The sequence below is a fragment of the Salarias fasciatus genome, chromosome 6, assembly GCF_902148845.1.
Source record: "Salarias fasciatus chromosome 6, fSalaFa1.1, whole genome shotgun sequence".
In the NCBI taxonomy this organism is placed as follows: domain Eukaryota; kingdom Metazoa; phylum Chordata; class Actinopteri; order Blenniiformes; family Blenniidae; genus Salarias; species Salarias fasciatus.
The window spans coordinates 25568322-25595944 of record NC_043750.1 but is presented as its reverse complement, the minus strand read 5'-3'; the positions used below and the strand labels follow the sequence as shown (position 1 = coordinate 25595944).

At 43.7% G+C, this 27623-nt stretch overlaps 1 protein-coding gene across 1 annotated transcript; it reads right to left on the bottom strand.

The window, feature by feature from the left end:
- Window positions 1-2871: 2871 nt before the first annotated feature.
- gna12a (guanine nucleotide binding protein (G protein) alpha 12a) lies at window positions 2872-26103 on the bottom strand. Its single transcript, XM_030093786.1, has 6 exons — window positions 25350-26103; window positions 18988-19206; window positions 7147-7197; window positions 6853-7053; window positions 6243-6449; window positions 2872-5587 (listed from the first exon to the last, which is right to left on the bottom strand). The coding sequence occupies exons 1-6, from the start codon at window positions 25671-25673 to the stop codon at window positions 5426-5428; spliced, it is 1164 nt and encodes a 387-aa protein (XP_029949646.1). The 5' UTR covers window positions 25674-26103; the 3' UTR covers window positions 2872-5425.
- Window positions 26104-27623: the final 1520 nt, after the last annotated feature.

The window sequence follows — 27623 nt, the reverse complement described above, 5'->3', positions numbered from 1 at the left end:
AGTTGTTTATATTTCACTGTATGATTCAGTCGCTGGGTCTGTCCTTGTGTGTGTGTGTGTGTGTGTGTGTGTGTGTGTGTGGAGGCAGAAGCAGAGGGGAGTGCTCGACTCATTATTAAATATCAGAGTTCAGCTGTAAGTCCAATCACAACAGCCGCAGGGAAACATCAGCTTAACCAGAGTCATGAGACACACACACACACACACACACACACACACACACACACACACACACACACACACACACACACACTCACCACTCACTGATCAGTGATAGATGTGTGTGAGATGGCACTGCTGTCTGTGTGTGTGTGGGGCTGGTAAACAGACCTGTGTGAAATCTGACTTTGTGTGATGCGCTGTAACACACACGTCCCCTGAAGGGGACTGTGAAGACAGAAATGTGGCACATGGAGCTCATGGAGATGTTTTCTGACTAAACCAGCCAGTTCCAGCGAGCTGCGGTGGTCTGAGGCTCATCGCCGGGTGGCCACGACTGCGAGCGTCTGGAAAAGTCTTGATTAATGGTTTCTCGGTAGGATATTTAGAGCAGATGCTTTGTGAACCGATAAATTCCTCAGGTATTGGGACGTCCTCAGTTTGAATGTAAATGTGAATTCCTCTTCGGTGGTCTCTCCATTCACTCACAGTATTTGATGGATATTGTTTTTCTCCCTGCTGGGAGCAGCTTCAGTTGCGTATCTCATCCGTTGACACAGGAACAGAGTTGATATGGAGAATCGATCCACTGCATTGGAAGACGATCTGCTGTAAAAACTGAGCCAAAGCCTCCTGTGGCTGAATAGTCTTAACCCCTGAACTGCAGGTATCAAATTACGAATACTCAAATTACTGTATTTATGTAGTATTTGTTCGATTTGTTCATATGCAGTCAAATTAAATGAAGTCAAAAGATTAATACTTTAGTCATTTTTTAACAACAGTACATTAACTTTTTTATTTACTTGAGTTCAAAACATTCAACGCAATAATAGTTGTCATTAGTCGTCTTTTCAGCTGACTAAGTCACTTCAACCAGCTCTTTCAGGTGGTTTCCATAGCATGTCTTTAGTGGAGGCCATTTCTTTGGTGCTTATCTACATGATTTTTTAATGAGTCCTGTAAAAAGAAAAAAAAGTTATCCAGTACATTGATAGTAAACTTAAGAATTCAGCCTGAAAATGAATAAAACCAAAGCTATAAGTTATTATCTGAACTGTATGTAAACCCAGCTGCAAGACGGAGAAGCAGATATGAAGGTTTATTAGATTATTTCCAATATAAAGCACTTCCCTTCAAGGAAAAACTGTAGAATCAATAACATGGTCAATCCACATGGTAGTTTTAGTGATCGTGCTAAACCAGTGTTGGAGATAACATTCTTCAAAGTGATGCAGACTGTAACGCCGCTGCGTTTGACCGAAGCAGCTCATTATATATGAAATTAAAATACATTTATAGCCACTGAAGTTTCAGTGGGCTTGATGAGCTGCTGTCTCGACAATAATTACAGTAAACTCTGGAGAGCAAACTACTGGAGAAACATGGAATTAAATAAACCAACATCCACAGTACCTTTCACTGACCCCTGACCCTCAATAAACAGCTCAGGTTATTGTTTAACTAGAAGATCACAATCATGGAGGGAGACAAAGTAACTGACTTTTTCTTAAAGTAACAATAATCATAAGACAATGTTAAAGTATCAGAATTTATGACACACACACACACGCACACTCGTGTGTAAAATCAGTGCACATTCCACATCAAACACAGTTGTGTGGAGGACAAAATGTCCTGCACCTCTCTGCGTCTAAACCAAGCCTTCCTTGTGTTTCAGGGACCGCTGGGGATATATTTTTCTGCTCCCTGCTTTTTCCTCTCATCTCCTTTGTAGGATACCGCAGGAGGCTGGTTTTAGTTTCTCTGATGTGTGTGTGTGTGTGGTGTGTGTGTGTGTGTGTGTGTGTGTGTGTGTGTGTGTGTGTGTGTGTGGGAGAGGGGCTTTCAGATCGAAACAGGCGGAGGGATGTCGTACTTACAGTCTCTCCATTTTGGGATCAGGACAGGAAGTGGGCTCAACAGAGGAAACATGACCTCCTCCCCTTTCTCCTCCCTCCCTCTATCCTCTTACTTTTTCTTGTATTCCCTCTTCCTCCCTTTGTGCGCGCCCCCCCCCTCCCCTCTGAAGCCCGTGCATACCCATTCACAAGGCCACTTCTCCGGGCTTTTCTTTCCTCTGAGATCCGAGGCTGTCACATGAGTTTCTTCACAGACCTCAGATCATATTTGGTCAACTCTTCATGTAAGCAAATCTATGTTAATCAGAGATTTCTAAAACAACAGTGAAACTTTGCTGAAGCCGTTTCTGAGCTCCCTCCCTCTCTCCCGAGACCGGCTGTCTGTTATGAAGCAGAGCTCCTCTGATTAAAAGCCAAAGCAAAGGTCAGACTCTGCTGGGTAACTGAGATATCGGCCGGCCTCGGCTTTGCTCTCATGCCCAGCGGTCTGATAGCTCGAGCTGATGGGCTTCATATTACCAGGAACGGAGGGGGGAGGGGGGGGGGGGGGGCTCATGGTTTGCCTCCGTTGTGCATCAGTATGACACCGCTTATCGGGAGCGTCAACTCTCCACTTTCTGCCTCCTCATGTTCGTAAATCCTGATCGCACTGCTCCAGGACAGAAGAAAAACATGTTTGAATTTATTTTTCTAAATCCCCCCCCCCCCCCCCCCCCCCCTTCTCCCCTTCCTCCGCTAATCTTTCTACCACTCTTCACTTTCAGCTCAGAGGGTCCTGACCCCTTGCTTTGCCACATACACACTCAGACACACACACACACACACACTGAGAAAATAAAGAAACAGCATGTCAGCAAACGGCAGTGTATTTCACCACAGAGCACAGAGCCAAGGCACTGGGAAACAAAAAAACAAAAGCAGAAGACCTCCCTCCCTTCATCCTCTGCCTCCGTCCTGATCGCCTTTCAAAGCCCGCGCCTGTTTGTTTGTTTCTTTGCCTTTTTTTTTTTTTTTTCATCCCCAGACGCTTTCCTCCCGGGTCATTTTCTCTCACACACATCCAGTGCAATGACGAAAAAGTTACATAAAAAAAACAAACAAAAACACCTCATGTGAGTGGAAAAGGTAGGTTAGTTAACGACAAATGTTACAGCAACATACCAGTAATGGTTACAGTGATACTGGGAGACAGAGTGGTGTTTGTATTGTACGGCGTTCACACAGTGTCAGTCAGTTTCTTACAGTTTTATATGTACAGGGAAGCATAGATTTATGCATAGCACAATAAACACACACAAACGACACGGTTTAACGTGATATCGAGGCGTGTCCGAGCGTTCGTGGTTTGCCTCATTCCCCTGGAGGGTCCGGGTGGGAGAAGCAGCTCAGCTGTGTCCCTGCTGCCGCGTACCGAAATGGGGCCAAATCAGCACTTTCACGTCACTCCGCCGTCCCTGAAAACGCACGAGTGGATCCAGACCCGAGCGCAGGGTTCCATTCAAACCACGGGACAGAACATCTCCGCAGTTTCGCCATAAATCAGTGCACGACTCGAGCTGCGGCTGCAGCACTGCTGTTCACGCTACGTTAACAGTGAGCTCATTCGCGGAAAGGTCATAAAGGGGGAAGATAGTGGTTATTTCATGACTGATTCTTCTATCGATCATTTTTTACATCAATTAAGTGATTATTTTCTCCTCTAACGTGCGTTTTCCTCCTTAGCCTTTAGCTCAAGCGCAGCAGTAAAATCATAATGATGTAATAAAATTGATAAAAGCGTCACAAGTTCATAGTCCTGGACATTGGTGTTTCCTCACAATTCAGGAAAAGACATAATTGTTAGGTATAAATTGTGTTCATGGTATTTGGTATCCACAATACAAACCTGATTGATGATAGATTAGGACAGTTGGACGGGGGGGTTAGGATGAGGCTAACGCTAACTCTAAACCAAACACATACAGGGTCGAGCTGTAAATCTAAAACGGTGACCTGAAAGACACAAAAACTAGTTTTATCACTGCGAGTCACTCTTCCATTTACCATAATGGTCGTTTGTGTTCTTTGCAAGAAAGAAAAGTGAAAAAAGCGAATTCTTCAAAGTGGTTCCAGTTTGTTTTGTCTGACCAACACAGCGCTGAACACACAGAGCAGCTACAAACACAAAGAGAGAAGCGAGCGAGGCTGATTAGCTGAATTATCTTCTGACAAATGTGTAGTTGACATGAAGGAGAAAATCATGTTCCCAATCGTAATCACATAATAAAATGATTTTAGGTTCAAATAGACCAGTTATTCATGAGGGATTTAGATTCTGTGGTGTCAAACATTTATCATTCCTTTCCAGGAAACAACAAAAATCTGAGTACTGGCAAGAAATAATTACAAATTTACAGTTTAGCGAGCTTCTTCAGGTCACTTGTTCCCGTTTTGATGTTTTCTGGGAAGGTTTCCCTCCCTGGCTCCTACTGCTGCCTTGAACATGGGGATAAGGTCATTTAGAGTTTGTTTGTTGCCGTTTCCTTCAAATTCACAGAACAAAAAGGGCAGGAACACAGGGGGAAAGGCAGGGGACAGAGAGGAACACAGATTCCTGCAAAAACCCAGGAGTTTCTTCAAACCACGAAGAGCCTATAATTCGAGCGTCTACTGTTTCTGCCAACGAGACGAACAATCTGGCCATTGTACCGGGGGAGGGGAGGAAGAGGAGGATGAGAAGAGTAAGACTTGTTATCTGCAGCTGTTCTTCTATCGCACGACGGCAGGACTGAGAGAAGGACGAGAAGATGGTGGAGAGTCGGAGAGCCTCGGCTCTGTCCTCTCTTAAAGTTCATTGACAGGAACACTTGTGCAACCTTATCACATAACAGAGCATATGACCAGTACGAGCCCAAAACCCTCACCCTCTCCTTCCATCACGTGTGCTTAAGACGAGGCATTCTTCAGCGCCAAACCTCCTGCCCTCCTTTCTTCCCTTTCTCTGTGCTCCTTCAGCTGCATCCACCCAGGCAGACATGGTTTAGTGACAAGGCTGTCATGAGTCTTATATACATCCGAGAAAACAGAAAAGAAGAAAAAAAAAAAAAAAACACTTTCAGTGCTCGTGTTATGTAGTTGGTGCTTTCCTCTCTTTTTTTTCCTTGTTCTTTTTTTTTTATATATACACATTTCTGAGCTCGTGTGAGAACAGGAAGTATGACTTTAAATGCAGTCTTTCCGTCGTGGGGCTGGACTGCCTTCATGGCTCCACAGGTGCAGAGTTGGACCTGCTCTCTGCGCGGGTCAGCGCTCTGCTCCACAGGTCAGTCACAGAGGAGCAGGCCTCCTCACAAGTCCTCCCAGCCCGGATTCACGGCCGGCTTCACAGTTACGGTCCGCGGAGAGGCCGCCGAGCGGCGCAAAGGTCATTGCAGCATGATATCTTTGAGGTTTTCCTGCAGGATGGTGTCCTTGACGGCGTGGAAAACGAAGCGGATGTTCTCTGTGTCGACCGCCGTGGTGAAGTGGTGGAAAAGCGGCTTCCCCCGGTTTCTCCGCTTTCGGCTAAAAGACTGCACCAGGAACGCCTGGAAGAAGCAGAGGACGGGCGGTCTGTTCACCAAGCTCAACGGATCATTTCAAAGGTAAAACAGGATCACAATGGTCTGACGCTCCGCCCTTCAGCAGTTTGTTCCCCTTGATTGTTGTCAGCTGTGCCTCATTGTCTCAACACTCCCTGCGAGCCTGATAATTCCTCAGCTGTTCAGTTTCCTGACTGGATTTTGCTTCCACCTCTTTAAGAGGACTCCAGGTTTCAGATTTACCAGCTGGAGTAAAGATTGCTATTTGTTCAGATTCTGTGTTTCTCATGAATGAGGGCCATAGATCTAAACTTAGCTGGGCCATTAAAAAACAGTTTTGATTCCATTTGAATCATTTTATTTGTAACTTTTTATTTGAAACAATGTATTTTAACTGAAGCATGCAGAGAGGCATTGATGCAACTTTGATCACATGCACAGACTTTTTCTACCTTCAGCGGCCGTGACTCAGCATCAGCTGAATGCTGCCTTACTTCACTCTACCTAATGTAACTCTAGATTTAGGGAATTATTCCCCAAAAGAGACAGCCCATAATAATCATTTACCACGAGTGTACACTATCGGTTAACCTTTTAGAATCAGAGTATATGAACACAGACGTAACACTGAAGACAGCTGACGGGTTAGGAGATCTCGTACCTGTACGTCCTCCAGCCTGCGTGGATCGCCTCTGAACTCAGGAAAGTTCTTTCGGATGTCAACAGTTCGAATTTTTTCCACCAGCAGGTCTGTTTTGTTGAGGAAGAGTATGATGGACACATTGAGGAAGAGCTTGTTGTTAACGATCGTCTCGAAGATGTTCATACTTTCCACTAGGCGATTGGTCCTGCGGTCCTCCATTAGGACCTAGAGAGACACACACACACACACACACACACACACACACACACACACACACACACACACACACACACACACACACACACACACACACACCATTGTTATTTGTTTTTCTTCTTTTTCCAGGTTTTATCTGGCACTAAATTGAATATTCAGTCGTCATCATATGACCGCTGATTTGAAGTGGAGCCACAATTGCGGGAACAATCAAGTTTCCTCAGTGACCACAAAGAAAGCTTTGTGTAAACCTCAAATGTTGTCTCCCTCTCTCTCTGATGTTTCTCCTCGATTTTATAACTCCCGAAGTCAAGAGACCGTCTTAAAACAAAAAAAAAATTAAAAAAACCAACTTTCCGCAGCATCGGCCGGACATAATCAGAAGCATGTGTGAGCCCGATGGTGTATCTACCTGGTCGTACTCTGACGATGACACCATGAAGAGGATCGACGTGATCCCGTCGAAACACTGAAACCACTTCTGCCTCTGAGACCGCTGCCCTCCAACATCCACCATCTTGAATGGGATCTTTTTGATGACGAAGTCGTGTTCGACGATCCCTTTAGTCGCTTTCCTTGCAAACAAAATGTCCTGTTTGCTTGGAATATAACTCTATAAAATGGAAAAAAGCAGAGAAGCATTAAAAAAATAAATTGATGGCTGTGGTGTAGTTACGCGAGATTTAACTGGTAGAGTGTGACTCACCAGCTGTCCGATACGATCCAAGTTATCCAGGAAGTATTTGACTGACTCGCTCTGCAAACAAGGAAGAAAACCTTTATGTTGCACATAAATCAAACTTTAAAGAGCCAAATACAAGTTCAACTAAAGCATTTAAAGGTTTCATTCCTTGCATACACTCCTTCATCTTTCAATTCAAATTTATTACAAAACAGACGTTACTGACTTCTCTATGTGATAAAGACTGAAAACATGTGACCAAAGTCGTGTCGATCCCAGTATTTCTCTCACAAATTTAATCAGCTGCCATTTTAACAAAGTGACTCAACTAAATATCAGTGGTGATAGAAACTGGGTATCTATCAAGATCATCATTCAGGTTAATAAAACTGCCACACATGATTTGATAAAGCACTATAAAAGATATGAAGAAGGCAGTAAACAGAACTGAGATTTCCGTGTGGGATCATGAGCAGTTTGAAGAGGTGTGACCGTCGTCACGTATCGACAGAGGACTGCCACGGGACTCCGCAAATCATCTCAGGCCTGGCTTACAAGACAATTGTTCAAGAGAAAATGCTAATTTTTGTTTCAGAAAAGTTTTGCATTCACATAGCAACATTTGGAAAATGATGCCCGTTTACATGGAAACGGCCGAAATGCTGAAAACGATGTAGTTTCCACCCAAACCTGCAGTTTTCTGACTGACAGATGACTTGTTGTACCGACCTTGTTTAACTGAGTCTGGAGGATCATGTCTGTTTCGAAAATACTGAAAAGAGTTTATACTAATAATTACTGTACAACATGCAGTGTGATTCACCGCCTCTGAAAACGCTTGTGTTCTTTATGATTTTTATCGGTTTAAAAATTGTAGTCAGAGACCAAAGTGCTCTACTTGGTAGTGTATCCACATGCAAGTAATAACGTTCTCACTCGATAGAGAGTTTTGGTGATCCGTATTCCTGATTGTTGGACTTTCCTGCTGTTTGAAGCAGCTCTTGAGCTCACTTCATTTCAGTGAAGCATGAGAATCGATGGGCTAACTCTGAAAACCTGAGTTGTGTAATCCATTACAGCAGAGATGGTGTTCATTTTTCTGTCAGCACTCCATCGTCCGCTATCGAAGAGTAATGCGGTTTAAGTGCGAGCCGATCTTCGCCGCGATGGATTACACGGCTCACGCACGTTTTTAAGTGGCTGCTAATTGATTTTCATAGTGCTCGGAAATGAATGGAGACCAGCAGGTGCCTGGAACAGTGCAGCGAGATTATTCAGGTTTTCAGAGTGCAGCAGTGGGATCTGCAAAAGGAGTTTGTTCCATGTGTCATTTATGGTCCGTGGGCTGACAGCGGGATTTTAAGACGAAACAATGAGCCCCAAGAAGTTCAAACTGGAATCAAACTGATTCCCAACAATGGCTTAAAATTGAAGCTGTGGCTGCCTCCGTCTTTCTCTTAAATGCCCTCACATTCAACAGGAAACAGCTGTGTGTGTGAAAACAGAGGAGAGAGACGAGGGGGAGGGAGACAGGGATTAGCCAGTCAGACAGAACCAGCTACAAAGTCGTCGTAGCACCCCCTCCCACACACACACACACACACACACACACACACACACACACACACACACATCATGTTTGCATGCGTTCTGGGGACAAAATATGACTCACTTCCATTTCCTGCAGACCTTCACGACACTCGTCTGAACCGATTACTCACCTTTATCTGAACCTTCACCTAACTCAGTTCATAGCCTGCCCAAGAATTATATCATCTTACCTAACTTGGACTTTCATGTTTGTCCTTACACAAGTCCTGTTGTATGTGTGTGTGATTGTGTATGTGTGTGTGTGTGTGTGTGTGTGTGTGTGTGTGTGTGTGTGTGCACGCTTGGGATCAGGTCCACGCATTGCATTGATTTGCATTCATTTTCTCCCGAGCACGCAGCAATTTCCCTAAACTATGGTCTTATAAAATGTAAAGAATTTCTTTATGGAGACTTGATTTGATCTTAAAGAAAAGTTTGTATTTAAACCTGCAAAAAAAAAATATATACATATTTATTTATTTATTTTTATCCCAAACTCTGTAGAAGTTTTGGTTTCTATCAAACTCATCAATAACTACCAGTAAACTTCTCATCTCGTTCCCGACATGCCGCCTGACAGCCAGGAAGTGTGACCCCGGTATGAGTGAGCGTTAAACCCGCGACCCTGACGCTGACCTACAGCGTCACGGCCACAGGAAACACAAAGCCTGCCACTCTGATTGGTTCGGCGGGACGTGGAGGACAGGAGGGGTCGGTTGGAGGGAAAGGCAGGGAGAGGGGAATTCCCAGAGATGAAGGGCTACGCGTTGGCAAACAAAGCCACACACACACACACATACACACACACACTCACACACACACACACACAAATGTGAGAGCACACACAGTCACTCACACGGATTATTTCCACAGTTGCTTTAATGGCCATCAGCAGAATCGAGTCGGATCTGAACAGTATGATCATTCATGCAGCCAAAACACCAAACTAAGCTCAATTTATGAGGCCGGGAGCAGATTTTAGTACCTTCTAATGCATATCTGTAGGGCGACACGTAGTACAAGTACCGCCGTGTGCGTTTGTGTGCATTTGTGTGTGCGCGATTGAGTAAGGCAGGAGGAATGTCTCCATTCACAGCGTGTATGGGCAGATTAGGGGCTTTATAACAGCAAAGAGCAGAATAAGCTCACATTCTGCAGTGTGCGTGACTGTCTGTGTGTTTCTATCAGAGAGAGAGAGAGTGTGTGTGCGCGCGCGCGTGTGTGTGTGCGCGCAGGTATATGCGTCACGAGTCTTTTCCCAACAAACATGTCTGGGGAAAAAAGAAAGGAGAAGCATCTTCATCATTGTGTGTTTGAAATTCATTTATAGAGTCTTTAATGTGCTCAGAGGTGCAATATAAAAAAAAACATTTATTACTTTTTACAAGACCGATACTCCTGAATGACTTTGTGGTGAGAGACGGAGGGACTGTAAAAGTAAATAAATTAATAAATTCAGCTTGCAGTTAAGTTCATCTGAATTTTATCACATTTAACAGACATTTTTTTCCAGCCTCTCGCTTATTTGAATTCTTAAAAAAAAAAAAAAAAAAGTTATTTTTTTGGCCACTTTGACTTCATTAGTTTCTGAGAGCAAACATGAATATGTAAAATCCATTCCTTCTTTATCTCTCCAGACATTTCTTAAAAAATATAGAAATGCTCCGCCTGGATCAATGATGCATGACTGATATGGGTAGCTCTCTCCAAAAATTCAATTATCTTGATAAATGTCTTGAATTGACTTCTGCTTCTTCTCCCTCATTAAAATAAAATCATTCACGCTTTATGAATATGCAAATGTTTTTTTTTTTCCATATCAAAAGTAAAACTTGTGATTACGAAATGTTTCGAGTTGCACAAGTTTCCACATCAACTTCAGAATCAAATGATTAAATACTATTACTATTATGCTGCCAAGTGAACCACACTCATTGTTCCACCCCCGAAATCAGTCATCCTGCTGAGGAATGTGTTTTTAAGGGGAAGAGGACTTTGAAGCTGTCAATCAATCACACAACCCTCTATTGGTTGTGGTAACTCCTGACTAAATGGAGACGCAAAAATGGAATTTAATGAGAGTTTTCACAAGAAATCCCATTGAACTGTTGCTTATGTTCCTTGACTCAAGATGTCCCTGGAGTTCACACAGCACACATAAATATGGTGTCCATCTCCAATTCAACAATTATTTTATTATTTGATGAGGACAAAAACCTGAAAAAAGACCGATATGACTATCTAACACAGTAAATTATGGATGGAAGCACTCTTTAAGTTCATCAGCCCCATATAGTCGAATTTTATCTTGAGTGGGCTGGACCAGTCTAACAGTGTCACAGTAACCTTCATATTTAAGCTTTGAAATATGTCTATATTTTCATAAAAACCAAACAATTACTACCAAAAAATGATTACATTCTCAACATGTAGTGAAACCTGGTTCAGAATACAGTGATTTGTCAAAAAACTGTTGCATTATACAGATTAACAGAATGCTTTGAGACTGGTTTATACTCGTATTTTTGCAGCGTGCTTAGCTACGGCGTCTTTCTTTTTGCTTGGTGGTTTGGCGAGCTGGATTATTGCCTCTTGCAGGCTGGTTTTGGCCCATAGGCCTTATTTTTGACACCTTTGCACTAAGTACTAACTGTCAACATGTACACACACAGACATACCTAACTACATCTACCATGCAACCTATTTGTCAATAGTCGTGTCATTTGTCCCAGGGCTATCTTTATAAACAGTGACTGTTTGTAATACTCTTCTATTAAGACTTTGATGTATTTGGTCAGTTGTCAGAGTCCAAACAAACAAACAAAAAAAAAAACCCAGTTTCAATCAAACCTGAATTACCATCAGGCGTCTCTGGCAGAAGTAAAGTGAACAGGGTGATTATATTCCTTGAAATGTCAGATGTACAGAATTTGTCTAAAAGTGAATGTAAAAGTTGTGTGTCAAGGATGGCTCCAGCCCTGATCAGAAGGCGTCTTCCCGCTGTGTGTGATTATCTGACTCCTTCCTGATGTGTTTCACCTGTGTATCCTCCTCCCTCGTGTATATAAACTCACGTCCACCAAGGTCCTGGTGCCAGATTGTCTTTGTGCCTCCAGCATCTCTTATAATCGTGTACCGGCCATGTTTGCTTCAGTGGCCTGTTTTTTTTTTTAATACCTTTGCTGTCTTGCGTGCGTGTGTGTTTTTTTTCTTTTAATCTGGAAGCTTATTTCATGCCCTCTGCTATGTTCTTTTGTCAAAATGCTGAAAATGTGAACATGGAAACACTTTTTTAATCTTTTTTTGTAGTTATTCAACCAAAAAAAAACTTTAGTGTACAGACATTTTTCCAGTGGACTCATGAGGATGCTGCACACACTTACTTGACTTTCCTTTTTGTGTTTATTCAGTTTTTGCTGTGCATTCAGTTGTGACTGTTACCCTCAGCTGCTTTGAAGACTGACTCCTCACTTCAAAAGAAACAAAACTGTTTTCCACTGTTTGGATTAAGTCGTGCTGCTGATCATGCGTTAATCTCTAAGAGACAGACAGACACATGGGGACGACTCTTGTCTCCACGTTTCACTCATCACTTGCGGACGAAAAAAAGAAAAGAGCAAATTTTCAGGAGTAGTAGGGACAGATATTTGTGCTGCAAAATAGGGAGGAAAAGTAAGAAGTCACCAGAAAAATGTTGCACAGTAATGAGCAAATATGTGGAAAATCTACTTAGAAATGAGGGCGTGTGAAGGGATGCTACAAACTAGCAACATAAAATACCATAATCATGTCAAAGTTGAATTGAACAGAGGAACCTTGGCTGTGAGAACAGTCCTCTGTTGTTTCAGACCCCAAATACAAACATTAAACATTGAAATCTGTGTTTTGTGATTCCACTTGCCATGTTTTGGACACTAACTTCATGCCACACATAAAAAAACTATGCAACGGATTCAAGCAGAGATTCCACAGATCACGACAATATAAGTGAATCCTTATCACACTAATATATGTATTGTACTTCAGTGCTTCCTCCCTGTGCAGATGGACATATGTGCTGGTAGTGAAGCTGCCTGTAAAGCCACGGTTAAATCATGAAACAGACCTCCTCGCTGACAGCAGCAGCACAGACTTCCAGATTGCAGTCAACCATAAACTGTGTGTGTGTGTGTGTGTGTGTAGCAGTGCATGTGTTTCAGCATTTATAGCCCCTTTACTGCTTTGTGGGGCTTCAACGTTTCCCTGTACCTCCTTCATTCGGGGACGCCTGTGCCGCTGAAGACAGCCGCCATCGCAGCTTGATATACACCCTTGTTTTTCGTTGTGCGAAGGAGGCCTTTGCTGTTTATGTCCTGTATCAAACTGTGTGTTATCTGGGTGTGGTGGGAACGCAGCAAACCCAGCAAGTAAACAAAAATCCCTCCATGCGCTGGCTTTTTGGTTTGTTTTTTTTTCTCACTATCTTCACTTCTCCTTCGCTCGGAGCCTTCCCATCCCCCCTGCTCATCTCCACTTTCTGCTCCCTTGCTGGTCTCGGTCCCCCCCCCCCCCCCCCCCCCCTCCCCCTCCATGTCTGCCTGTGGCCCGGCTCCAGCTGTGCCTGGGAAAAGCTGACTGTGGTATCCCCGGAAAACCTCTCAGAGAGCGGAGGGAAAAGCTGGAGGTGGAGAGTATCTAACTCAGCACATTTACTCCACAGAAGACATTTTGGTTTTTCTCTCTGTAAGTGGGTAGGGCTTCTGTTACTCCATATTCAGATCGTTGCCAAGAAGTCCCCCCCTACCCCCCACCCCCCCCGCCCCGGGACAAATCCACCAGGAGCGATGACTTTTAGCTCAGCTCAGCTTCTTCATCTGGATTGTGACACTTCGCTTGGAGCAAACGGAGTCCTGCTGAAGAGTCACTGAAAACAGCTCATAGTTTTATTTAGAAAAGTCCAGGAAATAATGTAAAGAACTCAGAGGTGTGGTTTCAAAAAATATTTTGAATCATAGGATGGAAATTTTCTATTATTTACTGATAAACCAACTGAATTAACCAATCACGCAACAACGACAACATTAATATCTACAAACTATATATTGCACGTTACACCAGCGGTTTAGCTCAGACTGGAATAGCTTCAGTCCACAGTGGAGGTTATCAGCCTGTCCTGCTTAGACGGAGGTGAAGGAAGACGTAGAGGCAAGATACTGCATGAGGTGAAAAGTGCACCACGGTGGTCCAGAAACTGGAGGGGGTTTAGTTTCAGTTTGGTCTGCTGACTTTGGCCACTTTCTCCACACGCAGTCAGCAGCGACTGGAGCTACGACACGCAATTCATAGAAGTAATTATGGTGATTCAAAACCAGAAGCTCCTGACTGCAGCAGCTGGTATCAAAACTCAATGATCCATTGTAAAGCCACTTCCAAAAATATGATTAGAAATTACAAAGAAAAGAGGTCTTGTAAAAAAAAAAAAAAAAAAAAAAAGGCACAGAACTTGCTGAACACACAATTACTGAGTATCAGAGACTGTTTGAACAATCACAGTTATCCTGCAATGATGATAATATGTCAAATATTTCAGCATAATTTTGCTTTTTACCTAGATTGAGGATGGTTTGTGACACCTAATCCTGAACAAGCATTCCTCAAATCACAGACAACAGCTCTCTAATCCACTCAAAGTTTAATTTTCTTTATGGGATTTGCTGACAGCCAGAAAAATGCAGTAAAGCGAGTTTTATCAAAGTGAGACGTGTCGGGCTCACAAGGCAAACTCAAGAAATCTGCTCCGAGTTTGTGGAGACTATAAGAAAGTTTACAACACATAAACACAAAGTGATCCCTGTGGTGTAAACATCTGTACGTGGAGATCACCGAGTGCACGGAGGAATCGGGAATCGCTCTGGGGGGCTCGGGGAGGCACGCAGATGCGTACATCTCAGACTCAGTATGGATTGATAGCACAGAGGCAGGTGACAGGCGTCACAAACACTTCTAAATACGTCGGCTTTCCATGCGGATTGGCCTTTAAGGCAGGAGGACCTCTGCCGCAGGCTGTAACACACTAAATTTATCACGTAGTGACTCCAGATAAGACAAAGCTGACTGACCCTAAGCTGCACATCTCACACACACAGTATGTTAAGTGAGAGGGAGGCGGAAGTGGCTTCTGTCTGACTCCAGATTGCATTGTCACTGATAAATGTCCAACAAGGCAAAAGGTCAAAACGCGCCGCCGTCCGAGTGGACAGTGAAGCGGCTGATTCCTTGGAGACAGAATAAAACGAGCCGCCACATCCAGTCCGGAGAGCACTGACAGAGAGGCCAGCCGCTGGTGTCCGAGCGCCGACAGTGGGGCTGGTGATCATTCATGCCTCTGTGCAAAGACGCTCAGTGTCTTTAACAGTCTCACTGCAAATTCATACAGACTTGTTGAACTCTGGTAAATGGAGGCTTTGAAGGAGACTGGGTGAGTTTAGTTCCCAGGTGGAAAAAAGAGATGGTGGAGGGACAGATCTGCCTGTGCTTTATGCATCCCCCTGTAGTGCTTAAAGCCTGCTCTTGTGAGCCACAGCCCGGACAGGTTACATCAAAGTTTACATGGTGTAGGATACATGATAAACGTCTATGTAAGCCAAAAAAAAAAAAAGAGTCAAATGGATAAAACCAGCACATACACACACTTTTCCCTTTGTAAATCACAACTGGCTTGGAAAGCAGCGCAGGTGGATTCTCCTCATGTCCCGCCCTGGACACGCCCACTTTTTTTTTTTATACCATAAATGCTCAATGCAATGTACCTACTGAATATTCTGCTTGCTGATAAATGGAGTTTTATGATCAACCGTGGCCGAAAAGACAAGGAAAATGTGATGGAGAGTGAAACAGAAGGTGCAGGCCAGGAAAATTATATTGATGGTGACCGTGAAATCACTAATAAATGAAAATCAAGTGAATGGCAGCGTGTGGTCAGCACTGATGTTTTGTGTCCTTTTGAAACAGAACATATTTCTGTTTCAAGAGAGTAGCAGGCTGATCGCCCTGCATCATGACACTTTTGAAAACAAAGAGGAGCATTGTCAGGCAGCAATATCAATACAACCTGAGCAGCACGTAATCTACAGGATATAACCAAAGCACTTATTTAGGCAGAAAGCTGATATGTAAACACAGCGCTGCAGCAGGAAACACTTTTGATCGGGGGAAACTTCTTTGGCACGACACTGGTTTGTTGTGTCCTGTCAGTGTGGCGCTCTGCTCTACAGCAGGGCGGAGCGCCTGGAGAACCTGAAGTGTCCTGAAGTGTCCTGACCAACACTGAGCTGCAGACTCTAACAAACATGTAAAGTCATGGTGAGCAGTGTGTGATGTCTGTCTGAAAATGCAGCTTAATTAAAGATGTAAAAAAAAAAAATGAAACAAGAAGCTGCATTATTATTAAAACTATGAAAGAAAATTTATGAAACAGTAGTTAGAAAAACACAATATTCACATTTGTAGTATATAATGTACAGCAACTACACTATCATTTCATTTTAGATAACATTCTCTCTATATTTTTTTTCTATTAAAATGTGAAAATGATGTGTTTTTCACTTGAAAAGTTGTTGTATAACCAGGGCCCAAAAATATGGTTTTGGTTGATGTCCAAAAAACACCCTGACAGTTCAGCAAGCTAGCCTGTTAGATTTCTACTGACGTCTTAAAATTAGACGCTTTGTCAGATAACAAAAAGCGGGAGAGAATAAAAAGATTCTGAATAAGTAAATCGATATTATAAGGCCCTCTGACACGTCTTCTACAAGGCAAAGAGATAAATCAATGGCTTGGAAAGAGCTGCAGTCTCTCTTTTACTTTATCCACACACTGTTCGCTGACAAAAGCATGTGAAAAATTTTGATTGGGATTTGGATGGTTTCAAATTAAGAGTGTGACAATTTACCGCTCTCTGATTTCAAAATACCTGTCTGCAATTCCTGTGAAATATTACTCGATATTCCATCTATTCACAGTGACTACTTGTACAATCAGAAGAGAGAAAACTGCCACTGATGTGTGCTACCCACCGGCGTGTTTAATATATTACGGATAAAGAGAAAAAAAGAATCGCGCCGCTGTCTACGAGCTGCTTTCGATCGTGTTCGCTCCTTGTAACGTGGCAGATGAAACTCGGCGGGGCTCCACTCCAGCGACTCCATTTTCCAGTCAAGAGAAAAACAATTACACTTTTGGAAAGTTTCCAAACCCCCCCCCCCAAAAAAAAAAAAAAAACATAGAGGATGAAAACAGTAAGTTACATAGAGAAACAATAAATACTTCCAGCTGCTTCACCCGGCGCAGCACTTAGTGCTTCGGCGGGACTTCTCTCTCGGCTGACAGCGAAACTCGGCTCGGATGGCAGCCGATTGCCTTCCCTGACGTCCGGAGCTCGCCGGCGATCATTAAGTCAGTGAAAACTACCTTCTACCATGCAGATATCTGCTGTTCTAACACGACTGGAAACACACACAGACTATAGAGCAGAGAGTTTTATCAGAAATGCATTTACTTAGGCGTCCGTTCGACAGTGAGAGATGGGCAACAATGTTCTCAGTGCATGTTGTCTGGTGAGCACTTCCAAGAAGTAAAGGTCAAACTGCTACTTTTAACTGCAGACTCTTGTGAGGGAACCAAAAAAAAAAAAAAAAATGCATTTTTATACTGACATGTAGAGATAGCGGCTTGGTCACAGGTCATTCATTGGATGTTCCTCAGCTGCTGCGATGCATAAAAGTTGAAGCATCAGTTCAGTGACCTCTCGTCGTCATGTTTTGGAGTCAAAGACCGAGCTTAAGCCAAACCGGAGGATTATATATTTTTAAAGGTGGAATACAACATTTTCTCGAAAAGACGAAGCCCCACGTCTGTTACTCACTTTTTGAACAACGCGCATGCGCCAGACCATCCGCCCGGCTCTCCTGCTTCTCCCAGAAAACGCGGAAGTGTACGAGCGCGATCTCCTCTTCTCCGGCGTGCACGGCTCTGTACAGTTTCTGCGATCCGCCTCGCTCATAAATAAAGCTTTTTTTTCCCGAAACAGCTACAGTTTCATTATGTCAGACTCGCCATCGGTAAGTACTAGCTCAGAAGCTCACCGGCTACATAAACACTCTGAATGCGCATGCGCAAAAAGGAGAAGCTGATTGGGCGCAAGCACGGAGAACCGCCTTACGAAAGCAGCTCGTCAGAATGATTGACAAACAGACCCACCAATTATTTAGGTGATCCACCCGGAAATCAAAATGTTGTATTACACCTTTAATGTTTTGGCGAAAAATGGAAAACTCAGAGCAATCAGTGCATTTCTACTTTAATTCTCTACACCTGTCTTATTTAAACTAAAGTCTTGCAGGCTGGAGTGTGTCACGGATCTTTCCCTCTCTCACACACACACACACACAAAGATCATTCATCAGAGAGCAGAAAACCACACCAAGGGACAGTTTAGAGTCACCAACAATCCACATCCAAGGGATTTTCACAAGCGACAGTGTTTACAGCTACAGCACTGTGCAACCCTGCGTCAAAATTAATAAGCACAAGTAGCAAAAGTAGATAAAAGGGGCGCCGTTTATTCTGGCGTACAGTGAAACCCTGCATGAAAAGCTTTGATAACTTTCAAGTAGTTTCTTGTAATATGTGGCAAACAGACTCTTTATATTAAAGATTGGTGCTTTAATAAATACATAAGTAGCACACAGAAAACTATGTTTAGAGTCTGTACAGTAGTATGAAGGTTAAATTGTTATTAAAAGCTAAGAACTGATTTCCATCCATCTGTTTATTTATTCCTTCCCTTTTCTCAATTGATTCTGAACCTGAGGCCACAGCAGTCGCTCTTGCTTGGTACAAAGAAACGTTGTGAAGCTGTTAAAAGGATGTAAATTCACTACTCATTTGTGGAGTAAATAGTGAGACAAGTAGTAGTTGAGCATGTGCTGTTTCTCTGGGCTAATGCAGAGCATGACCTGTTATCACACGCCACTACTGCAAGTTCAACGCTTTAAGTAAAGCAAACCTTATTACAGCTTCCTGAAAAATTAAAAAGGGATAGACCTTTGATCTGTGATCAGCCTGTTTCATGTGAGAAGGTTTCTGAAGTGACATTCTCCTTTCATGTAATTAATAGTGCTAAAGGACATCCGGTTTGAAGTCGGTCGGAGCCCCAGGTGGTCGTGATAAGGGCTCACAGAGTTACAGGGCTTCATCAAATAAAAAGACTGGAAACCACGTCTTTAATCTACTCACCAGCTGGAACTCGGAGCGTCGTGCGTAGGCCTCCTGTATGCCGGCGTCTGCCCACAGCGTGCTCAGCGCCATCACGTACAGCTGGAACTCGCTGGGCTCGACCCCCGAGGCGCCCACGCGTCCCTCCCACGACATCACCAGCATGCCCTGCTTCTCGTTCTCGCAGCTCTGCCAGCCGATGCCCAGCTTGTCCCGGGCGTCCACCAGCACGCGCATGCCCTGAGGAAACACACACCACATGAGCCCGGCACGGGAACAGCTGCTTTTCTTAAAATCGGCAGTAACGTATAAACAACTTCCACACAGCGGATAAAAAGAAAGAAAAAAAAAAGAGGTGAAAGCGTCAGCAGTGTGTCTGGCCTTTGCTGGTTAATGTGGAGGAGCTTTAACACTGCGGCAGATGTGTCGCGCTCAGACACATGCATGAGTGGCTGCTGGTGGTTTTCTGGAGACTGATCTGTGTGGGAGGTCTGCTCCTCACTGATCAATCTGAACAACACAAACACTTAGAGAGGCACTCAGAGTCCTACCTCCTCACCATCGATTCCATTTCAACAGGACTAGCCAGGTGTTTGACCACCATTGTGGTGTTTTAGAGTCACTTAAATATCTTCTGATTATCAAAGTCCCACAGTTTCTCCTAACTTTCCACTCGCACGTCCGCACACACTTCACACAGTGTTCAACCAGCTGTATGGAGGCCAACAGAGAGATTCTGCTATTTCTTAGGGAACAATGATAAAGCTGAAAGTCCTTACATACGAAGCCAGCGACGGGCCTCAAGGGGTCCGTTTACACAACATTTCAAATGAAAACATAATTTTTGTGTTTCAGAAAAGCTTCACACAGCACTGTTTTTGAAAAAGATGTCCGTTGGATTGCTGTGACTCTCTAAAAGAAAAACTACCGAGTCCCTGAAGAATACAGACTGAGATTAACAACACTGCAGTTTTTGTCCATCTACTTGACTCTGTGCAGCAGAACTATTGACTACGCCTGTGAGGTGCATGTGCAGCAGCAGCATCTTCAAAAAGTTGCATTTTCAGTGGCTCCAAACACAGTTCTCATGTAAACAAACACCCAGAATGCAAAGAAAATGTTCAACTGCACTTTCACATTGTAGAAGAAGCCTAAAAAATCTTTTGTTTACACGTCCTGCTCAACCATGGAGAAACACTGCTACGAAGCAGAATAAAACTAATAAAAGTTACTATATTGAGGGAAATGAAGGACAAAAAAATGAGAAGACTGGTTACCACTGTGGCTGAATCAGCAAGATCCCTGACCCTCTGCTCCCAGTATGTGTTGTTAAAGTTTACTATGAATAGGATGGGTTCAATCCATTAAACAATAATTCTCCCAAGGGGATCAATAACGTTCCAAGTAAGTTTTGGATGCTGATGAGAGCGGCCATGTCCACCAGCATTTGAGCTAAGTGCTTTGTTTTGGAAAATCAGAGAATGGAAAAGGTTCCACAGTCTCTCCGAGAAGCAGTCTGGGGGGGCTTAAAAGGTTGGGAACCACTTCCCTAGATCACGTTTCTCATCCACCAAGAACCAATACCATAATATATGATTCCAAATTTCCACTTGGGGTAATTCCGAGTGAACAGGAGCTCCATACTAGCTCAACCCTCCCTGCTGCTCCAGAACTGCCATTTTCTGTCTCCTCTCATGTGGCCCTTTAATTGTCTTCCTGGAGAAAAACTTTAAAAGTAAAAATTAACCATCCTATATGGTGAGAAAAATAGCTCTTATCACTTAAATCCTCACATATTTCTCACTGTTCCAGTGTTTTCTTTACAGTTCTGATATTCATAAGACGATTTTTTGCAACCTTTCGTACTAAAAACCATCAACATTAATCTACATTCATCTAAATGCTCAATGCAGACAGAAGATGAGTGACACCATGAAACCAAAGAGGCTCAAACTGCCTGATCAAGCTGAACATTTGGTTTCATCCATTCCCCTGATCTCCGATAATAACGGAGGAGAACACTTAAGGTCCACACAGGAAGTTCCAGTCTGAGAGTAAAAGCAGGTCTTCTCACTGTGAGGCAGCACACTGCAGTGCATTCACAGTATTTATAGCGAAAATAGATTTATTATCAGGAAAGAAATAGAAGTCTCCTTTACAACATTGTGGAACCTTTAATAATTTACCGTGCATATTTTATAGCCTTTTAAAGTTCAAAGTCTGCTCAATTATTAAAGCCTCGGAGTTCCATTGGTTTGTTTTTTATTGATTGACACCATGTTGAGCTCAGCAGTGAACAAGCAACAAGTGTCTGAGGGGTCGCAGCAGGTCGGAGGAAGTAGGATGAAACCGGGGTGATGAGTGACGATCACTGACTCACAACCACCTAAACCTTGGGCTGAGTCATGTTTATTTGTACTCCTTAATCTCACATTTGCTGGGCTTTGCACACCCACAACATAAACAGCCTCTGACCCTGCTTCACACAGGCGAGGAAAATACTGTCAAAAGACTCCAAGCGACTTCAGACAGCAAGAGATTCCTCCTCCTTGAGACAAGGCATGAAAAGGGGCTTTTAACAAAAGGATTTCTCACTAATGCATGTTTGTTTGGCCATGTGAAGCATGTGCTGTGTTGGTCTTCATGACTCAATGGTGAGAGGTCGTCAAAAGTCTGATCCCACATTTTTAAACCCTTTTTAGTCAGACTGGAGGCTGTTGTTTTTAGGAATGAGTGAGATGGATGACAACCCAAACTGGTGAGGAAGTCATGAACACAAAGACGTTCACATAATCCAACACGCATGCAGCTCCAGCTCTACATTGGCAGGAAAATTGCTACCAGAAAGTCACAGTGAGCGGGCTTTGAGTCACTTCCAGACGGCAGTTTTTGTTTCAGTCGCTGGGTGAACTTTATCAGTTTATTAATCTGCAGTGTTCGCTTCATAATCCTCAATATTCATGTCTGTTTCTCTTCCTGATTTACATGGCTGTCTGTTCTTACGCTTTCTGAATCAATAAAAGAAGCTCAGCTCCTCATCACATACCTTCTGCTTCTCCATAACAAGTTCACCAGGCCTGACCCCTTTCGGCCAAGATATGTTGCCTTCTTGTGCCCAAATTTGGAAATTAATCCCAGAGTATGCGTCTCCCTCTATTATGAGAGCGAGCTAATTTGTGAATGGAACATTCAGGTGATCCTGGTCCAAATAACATTGACTAGAATATATTTAGCAGGCACTTAAGAGTCAGGTGGCCATGACAGGGAATGTTATAAAAAGTCTTCGTGAGACTCAGGTTTGTTCTTATGAGTTTAAGCATCATGATATTTTAACAAGTGCTGCGCAGATGGTTTTGCTTTTCTATTTTGTTTGAAGTGTCGTCTCAAACGTCTTCTTGTAAATATGACTATAACTGACTTTAATCCTGGTTTAACACTCGCTTAAATGCTCATGGGGGATTTCATTCACATGGAACGATTTGACTGTTCTTTCTCATAACCGCCTCCCAAATGTAACTGCCGGGGTGAGACACTGTCGTCATCATCTTCAAGATAAGGTCCATTATGATTCAGAGGAAGTGACGCCTCACCTTCTGACGAAAAAGCTTATTTATCATTTAGCCACAAACTTTACTCTCACCCCAGCCAGAGAGCAACACGACAGGAAACATGACATTGAATGGGAAGAGGATCAGCTCTGATCTTCATCATGTGCGTCTCACCACCAGAGGCTGGAAAACATTAAAAACCTCCTGTTGGAGCTGATGACTTCTCACAGCAGGGACGTCGGCTCGGACAGAGCTCTGTTTCATTCATAACCATATTTCTTTTTCACCACTGTCACTAATTATTAAATCGCTCTCATCCTGTAATCGTGTTGCCAGTGTCTGCAATGACAGAGAATTGAGATCCTCCCTTGAAAAATCACTGCATCCGAGTCAAGGATGACACTCAGAGCGGCAGCAAAAGCAGACAAAAACCACAACACTCAAGTATCTAACCAGCACGATTAATTTACATCCGACAAGCAAACTGTCTAATCTGACATAAAAGCTTCGACCAAACACTTGAAAGATGATCGCGATAGTCAATGACAGTTAAAAAAAACAAGAGATGAGAGACAAAACAAACATACTCAATCTGGATGGATGTATATACTTTGTGAGTTATAGACTGCAGGATGGTGTCGGGGCCATTACTCTCCTCTCAACAAAGACGGATCGCTACTGTGACACTCAAACCAGGAGAATAAGTATATGAGTCATGCCACCTCAGAGGCCGCCATTGTTATCATTGTCCATCTACTTGCACATGTGCAGAAGAAAGACGGTGGTGCACATGCTCAGTAGCAGCGTTTCAAAAAAGTTGAGTTCCACCCAGCCTTGTTAGCTGAGATCGGCTGCAGCACTGTATGAACCTCAATTGTTGAGTAAAGTTTAATGCAAACTAACACCAGCAGCAAAAAAAGTGTGATGACCAGGGACCACAGTATTTATTCACTATAATGGTACTATTATTTTTTTTAAATGCTACCTTGAAAGAAACTCGATCTCTTTTTGAAGTTTTATAACTGAAACTTTCTTCACATTACATTTTTAACAAATTACATGGGTGCAAGTCAAGAAATCCGTTTTGTTCCAGTGGTCCTCAAAGGACCATAAAATAACTCTGTGTCAAGCAAGCTCGCTCCGCTCTAACGCAGCAAAAATGTATTTCACACTTGAAGCTTGACAGACTTACATCAGCAGTTTTTATAGTCACTTTAATGCACGGGAATCAAGAGGGTCTACTGTGACGAAGATTATAGCGCAGACTTATCAGTGAATAGCAGTATAATTACTGAGATTCAGTAAGCGGGACCACACCTGAACATCACCACCATATTTATTTTTATAAACCCTAATTGTGGCTGGCACCTGTGTTCTCTCTTCAAGCTTCATCCCTCCTTCCTCTCCGGCTTTGTTCTCTGTCATTAGGCTCCCGTGAAGCAGATGGGAGGATGTTTCCTTTACACCTGACAGGTGACTCTGATCCTCACCAAGACAGGCAGCACAGGACCGTCTATTTGTCTTGTCTGAAGCGACTGGAAACGAGAAGTGTGGGTGTGAGGCGCACAAAAGATAAACTCACTTTTGCATTTTTACAGAGGTTTTAAGAATTGTGTTGACTTATTTCCATTACGTTGCTATTTCGGCATTGTATCTATGCATTTATCACTAACGCCATCAGCAGATTGTGAATGAATGCAGTCTGAATACCTGAGGGCTTTCACCATTCCTAGACGCCATCTGGGAACACATTTCACCTTCTGTCAAACTGTGGGATCAATCATCAACCACTCTGTAATATTAGTCGTTGATATTGTGAAGATGATGGATTGCGGGATGAGTCAAGCAATCACAGGGTGGGTGTCATGTTCATATTTCTTACGATCGGTATTAAAAGTGCGTCTGTGGACATGGCAGACACAAAGCTGTGTTGAGAATGACGCCCAGTGGGCCCACGGCCAGGCAAACCTATATCAAAATCACGCCATTACTTACAGTTTTTGTCTGGCCTATCGTTGCCTACACACCAGGCTTTGTATGTGCTTTCCGGAGGTTAGACGTGGTAAAGGGTGGGTGGCTGTGGAGGGAGTGGGGGGGGGGGGGGGGGGATTGTGTTCGTGATATGACTCCAGACAGGACGGCCACTGTATGCTTGTGTTTGGGTGGGTTGGGTGGAGCGGGGGTATTGAATACTGTCTTGTCTGTGGAGGAGTGCAGGGGCTCTTATCACCCACGTCTGGAGCTGTGTGGCACTCAGGGCGGATGTGCTCATCCCTCAGGAATAGTCTGGTATTGTTAGCTGGTGAAGGAGGCCCAGCCATGACAGCAAACAAAGGGTTGGACACACACACACACACACACACACACACACACACACACACACACACACACACACAGCAGGATAAAAATATGTACTATGTCAACAGACTCCTCTGTGTGGGTTTGAGTGGCTGTGAGTGAAGCCCTGAAGCAGAGAGGTACTCACTTTATTGACTGGACAACTATTTAGTTCCTTCTTTGAGAGATCAATTATATGGTCAATAAAAAGTGTGAGAAAAGGAGAAATCAAAGTAACTCGCAGTCTCACAGGACCTCAGCTGACATCTTCCTGTCTGATAAGTCACCTGAAATAAACTTACCATGAGAGCAGACGCATCTGAGCAGATTGTTATTGTGTTTTCAGGAGTTTAAGCTCAAACATAAGTCAATCAGCTATCATATTTTCCTTCCAACAATAGGATTAAAAGTTTAAAGGGTATTTTTAAGAGAAACACTTGAACAGAAAGAGACAACATCGTGAGCGTGTGTAGGCCCAGATCACTCCATTCCTCTTACCTTCAATATATTCTCATAAATAGTGTCCCGGAAATCCAGGAGCGCCTTCTGATCAAACTCCTGTCCGTTAATGATGCGCATCTGTTTGAGGAATGTGGACTTTCCGCTCTCCCCGGCCCCGAGCAGCAGGATCTTCACCAGCCGCCGCACGGCTCTCCTCTCCCGGGCCAGCATCGCGTCTATCTCCCGGCTGCGGCGCCGCGCCTCCCGCTCCTTCGCCGCGTCCCTCTCCCTCTCCCGGCCGCCCTCCTTGCTGCTGCCCGGCTCCCGGCTGGCCTCGGCCGGCAGCAGGCAGCGGCTCAGGGTGCGGACCACTCCCGACATGGCGAGTCGTGGGAAAAGTTCAGGGAAACTCCGGTGGGAAAATGTTCATTATAGGGACCGGGAGCTCTGCGGTGGACACGGTTACATCCACTGACAAACTCTTTGTCCCGGCAGAGAAAAAAAAAACAAGCTAATAAAGCAGCTCTACATTAGTGAGTGAAACACTTATCCAGGCTGAGACCCGAGTTCATGTTGGTTAAACGGCCATGAACAAAAAAAGAAAAAGGAAAAAAAAGAAAAATCCCCCTTGAAAGGGAAACAAAGGCAGGGGAAGTTTCAGAAAAAGTTTCGGAGAACTTTTAAAGGCTGAAAGTTAAAGTTGTGGGTTCCATCCGGGAGCGAAGACATAAGACTGTAAGCTCTGCAGCTGCGGCACTCCGGGTCCAAACTATCCGAACAGCCGGCGGGTGGTGAACTTGAGCGGGGCTGCGGAGCGTCTGCGGCGGTGGGACGGTCCGAGGAGGGGGCGCCCCTGAACCGCAGGGGAGCACCGCCAGGGGGCGCCGCTACACCGCAGAGGACCACCGCCAGGGGGCGCCTATAAATTCAAAACATGTATACAATTTGTGTGCATGTTTTGTATTTAGTTTATTTTGTTAATGTTCACTGTGTTTGCATGTTGGTGTGTAATAGTGATTTGGTGTCTGCACGTGATAATTTCAGGAGAATGGGGCTCTCAAAATCCTGTAAAACATCTCATGCTCCATTTGTTGTGTGTAAAGTGGTTTATAAATAATGTTTGGTTGATTAAATAATTGAATCAGTGATTCCTTGATTGTTATTGATATCTTTGGGGATCTGAAGTGTTTACTTGCTGCTGAAAGCAATTTTCAAATTTTCTGCAAATGATAAACAACATGCGACTCAAAGTGCTTCACAAATAATTCACTCACACACATGCGCATACATGTATGTGTTTGAGTGCATCCAGAGGCGGAGCGTGGGTCTCAGTACAGAGGGGCAGGAGCATTCTCGACAGGCCCTTATGATAGTAATTTTACCATTGAAACTACTACTCATGCTACCATCAAACAACACACTAATGCTCACTTTTATTGAGCCAAGCAAACCTATATGCCTCAGAAAGCAGAATAAAGTCACAAACAAGTTCAAAAACTTGTTCTGAAGAACAAATACACACACACACACACACACACACACACACACACACACACACACACACACACACAAAACTGCAGCCTGACAGCTGTCAATCTCAGAGCGTCCGCTGTCCATGGTGCTGAAAGCTCAGAAAAACACTCACTGACTAAACCTGTACCATCTTTGATACAGCTTAAATATAAAATGAACACAGCTGGTCTGAAATTACACAATCTATTCAGATAGATATAGACACCGCTATCTATATCTTTTGGAATTCACGTATATTAGAAAAAAATAGACTCACGGTCTCCTATAGTTGAGAGCAACACAAGGCACATTCAAATAGGCAGGTGTTTAAGACCACAGCATTCTGATAAAGATAATATTTCTGAAGGTTTCACTGACTCACCAATGGCTCCGATGTTAGGTTTTGGGTAGTACTGCTAGCGGCTAGCATAGTGTTTAGCATACTGTTTAACTTCCCTCCAAAGAGTTCAGATCAAATGCAAAAGAAAAAAACTTGTTCATGCCGCACAGCCAATCAGCACTGCTTACAGCTCTGATGCATTCATGGACAATCATAATGTAAGAATTGGCAAATTGGAGCCCACACTCATATGCATATACCTTCTCGCACACACTGCACATTTTATTATAATAATTCGTTTACGAGTAAATGTGAACACATCACATGAAACAGGGCCCTATGACCTTGTGGGCCCTGGGGCGACCGCCCCCTTGCCCCCACTCTGGCTCCGCTACAGAGTGCATCCAAAACCTGAGAGTAGTGGGAAAAAAAAGAAAAGAATTTGAGATTAAACAAGGCAAACGCACGCACACACGCAC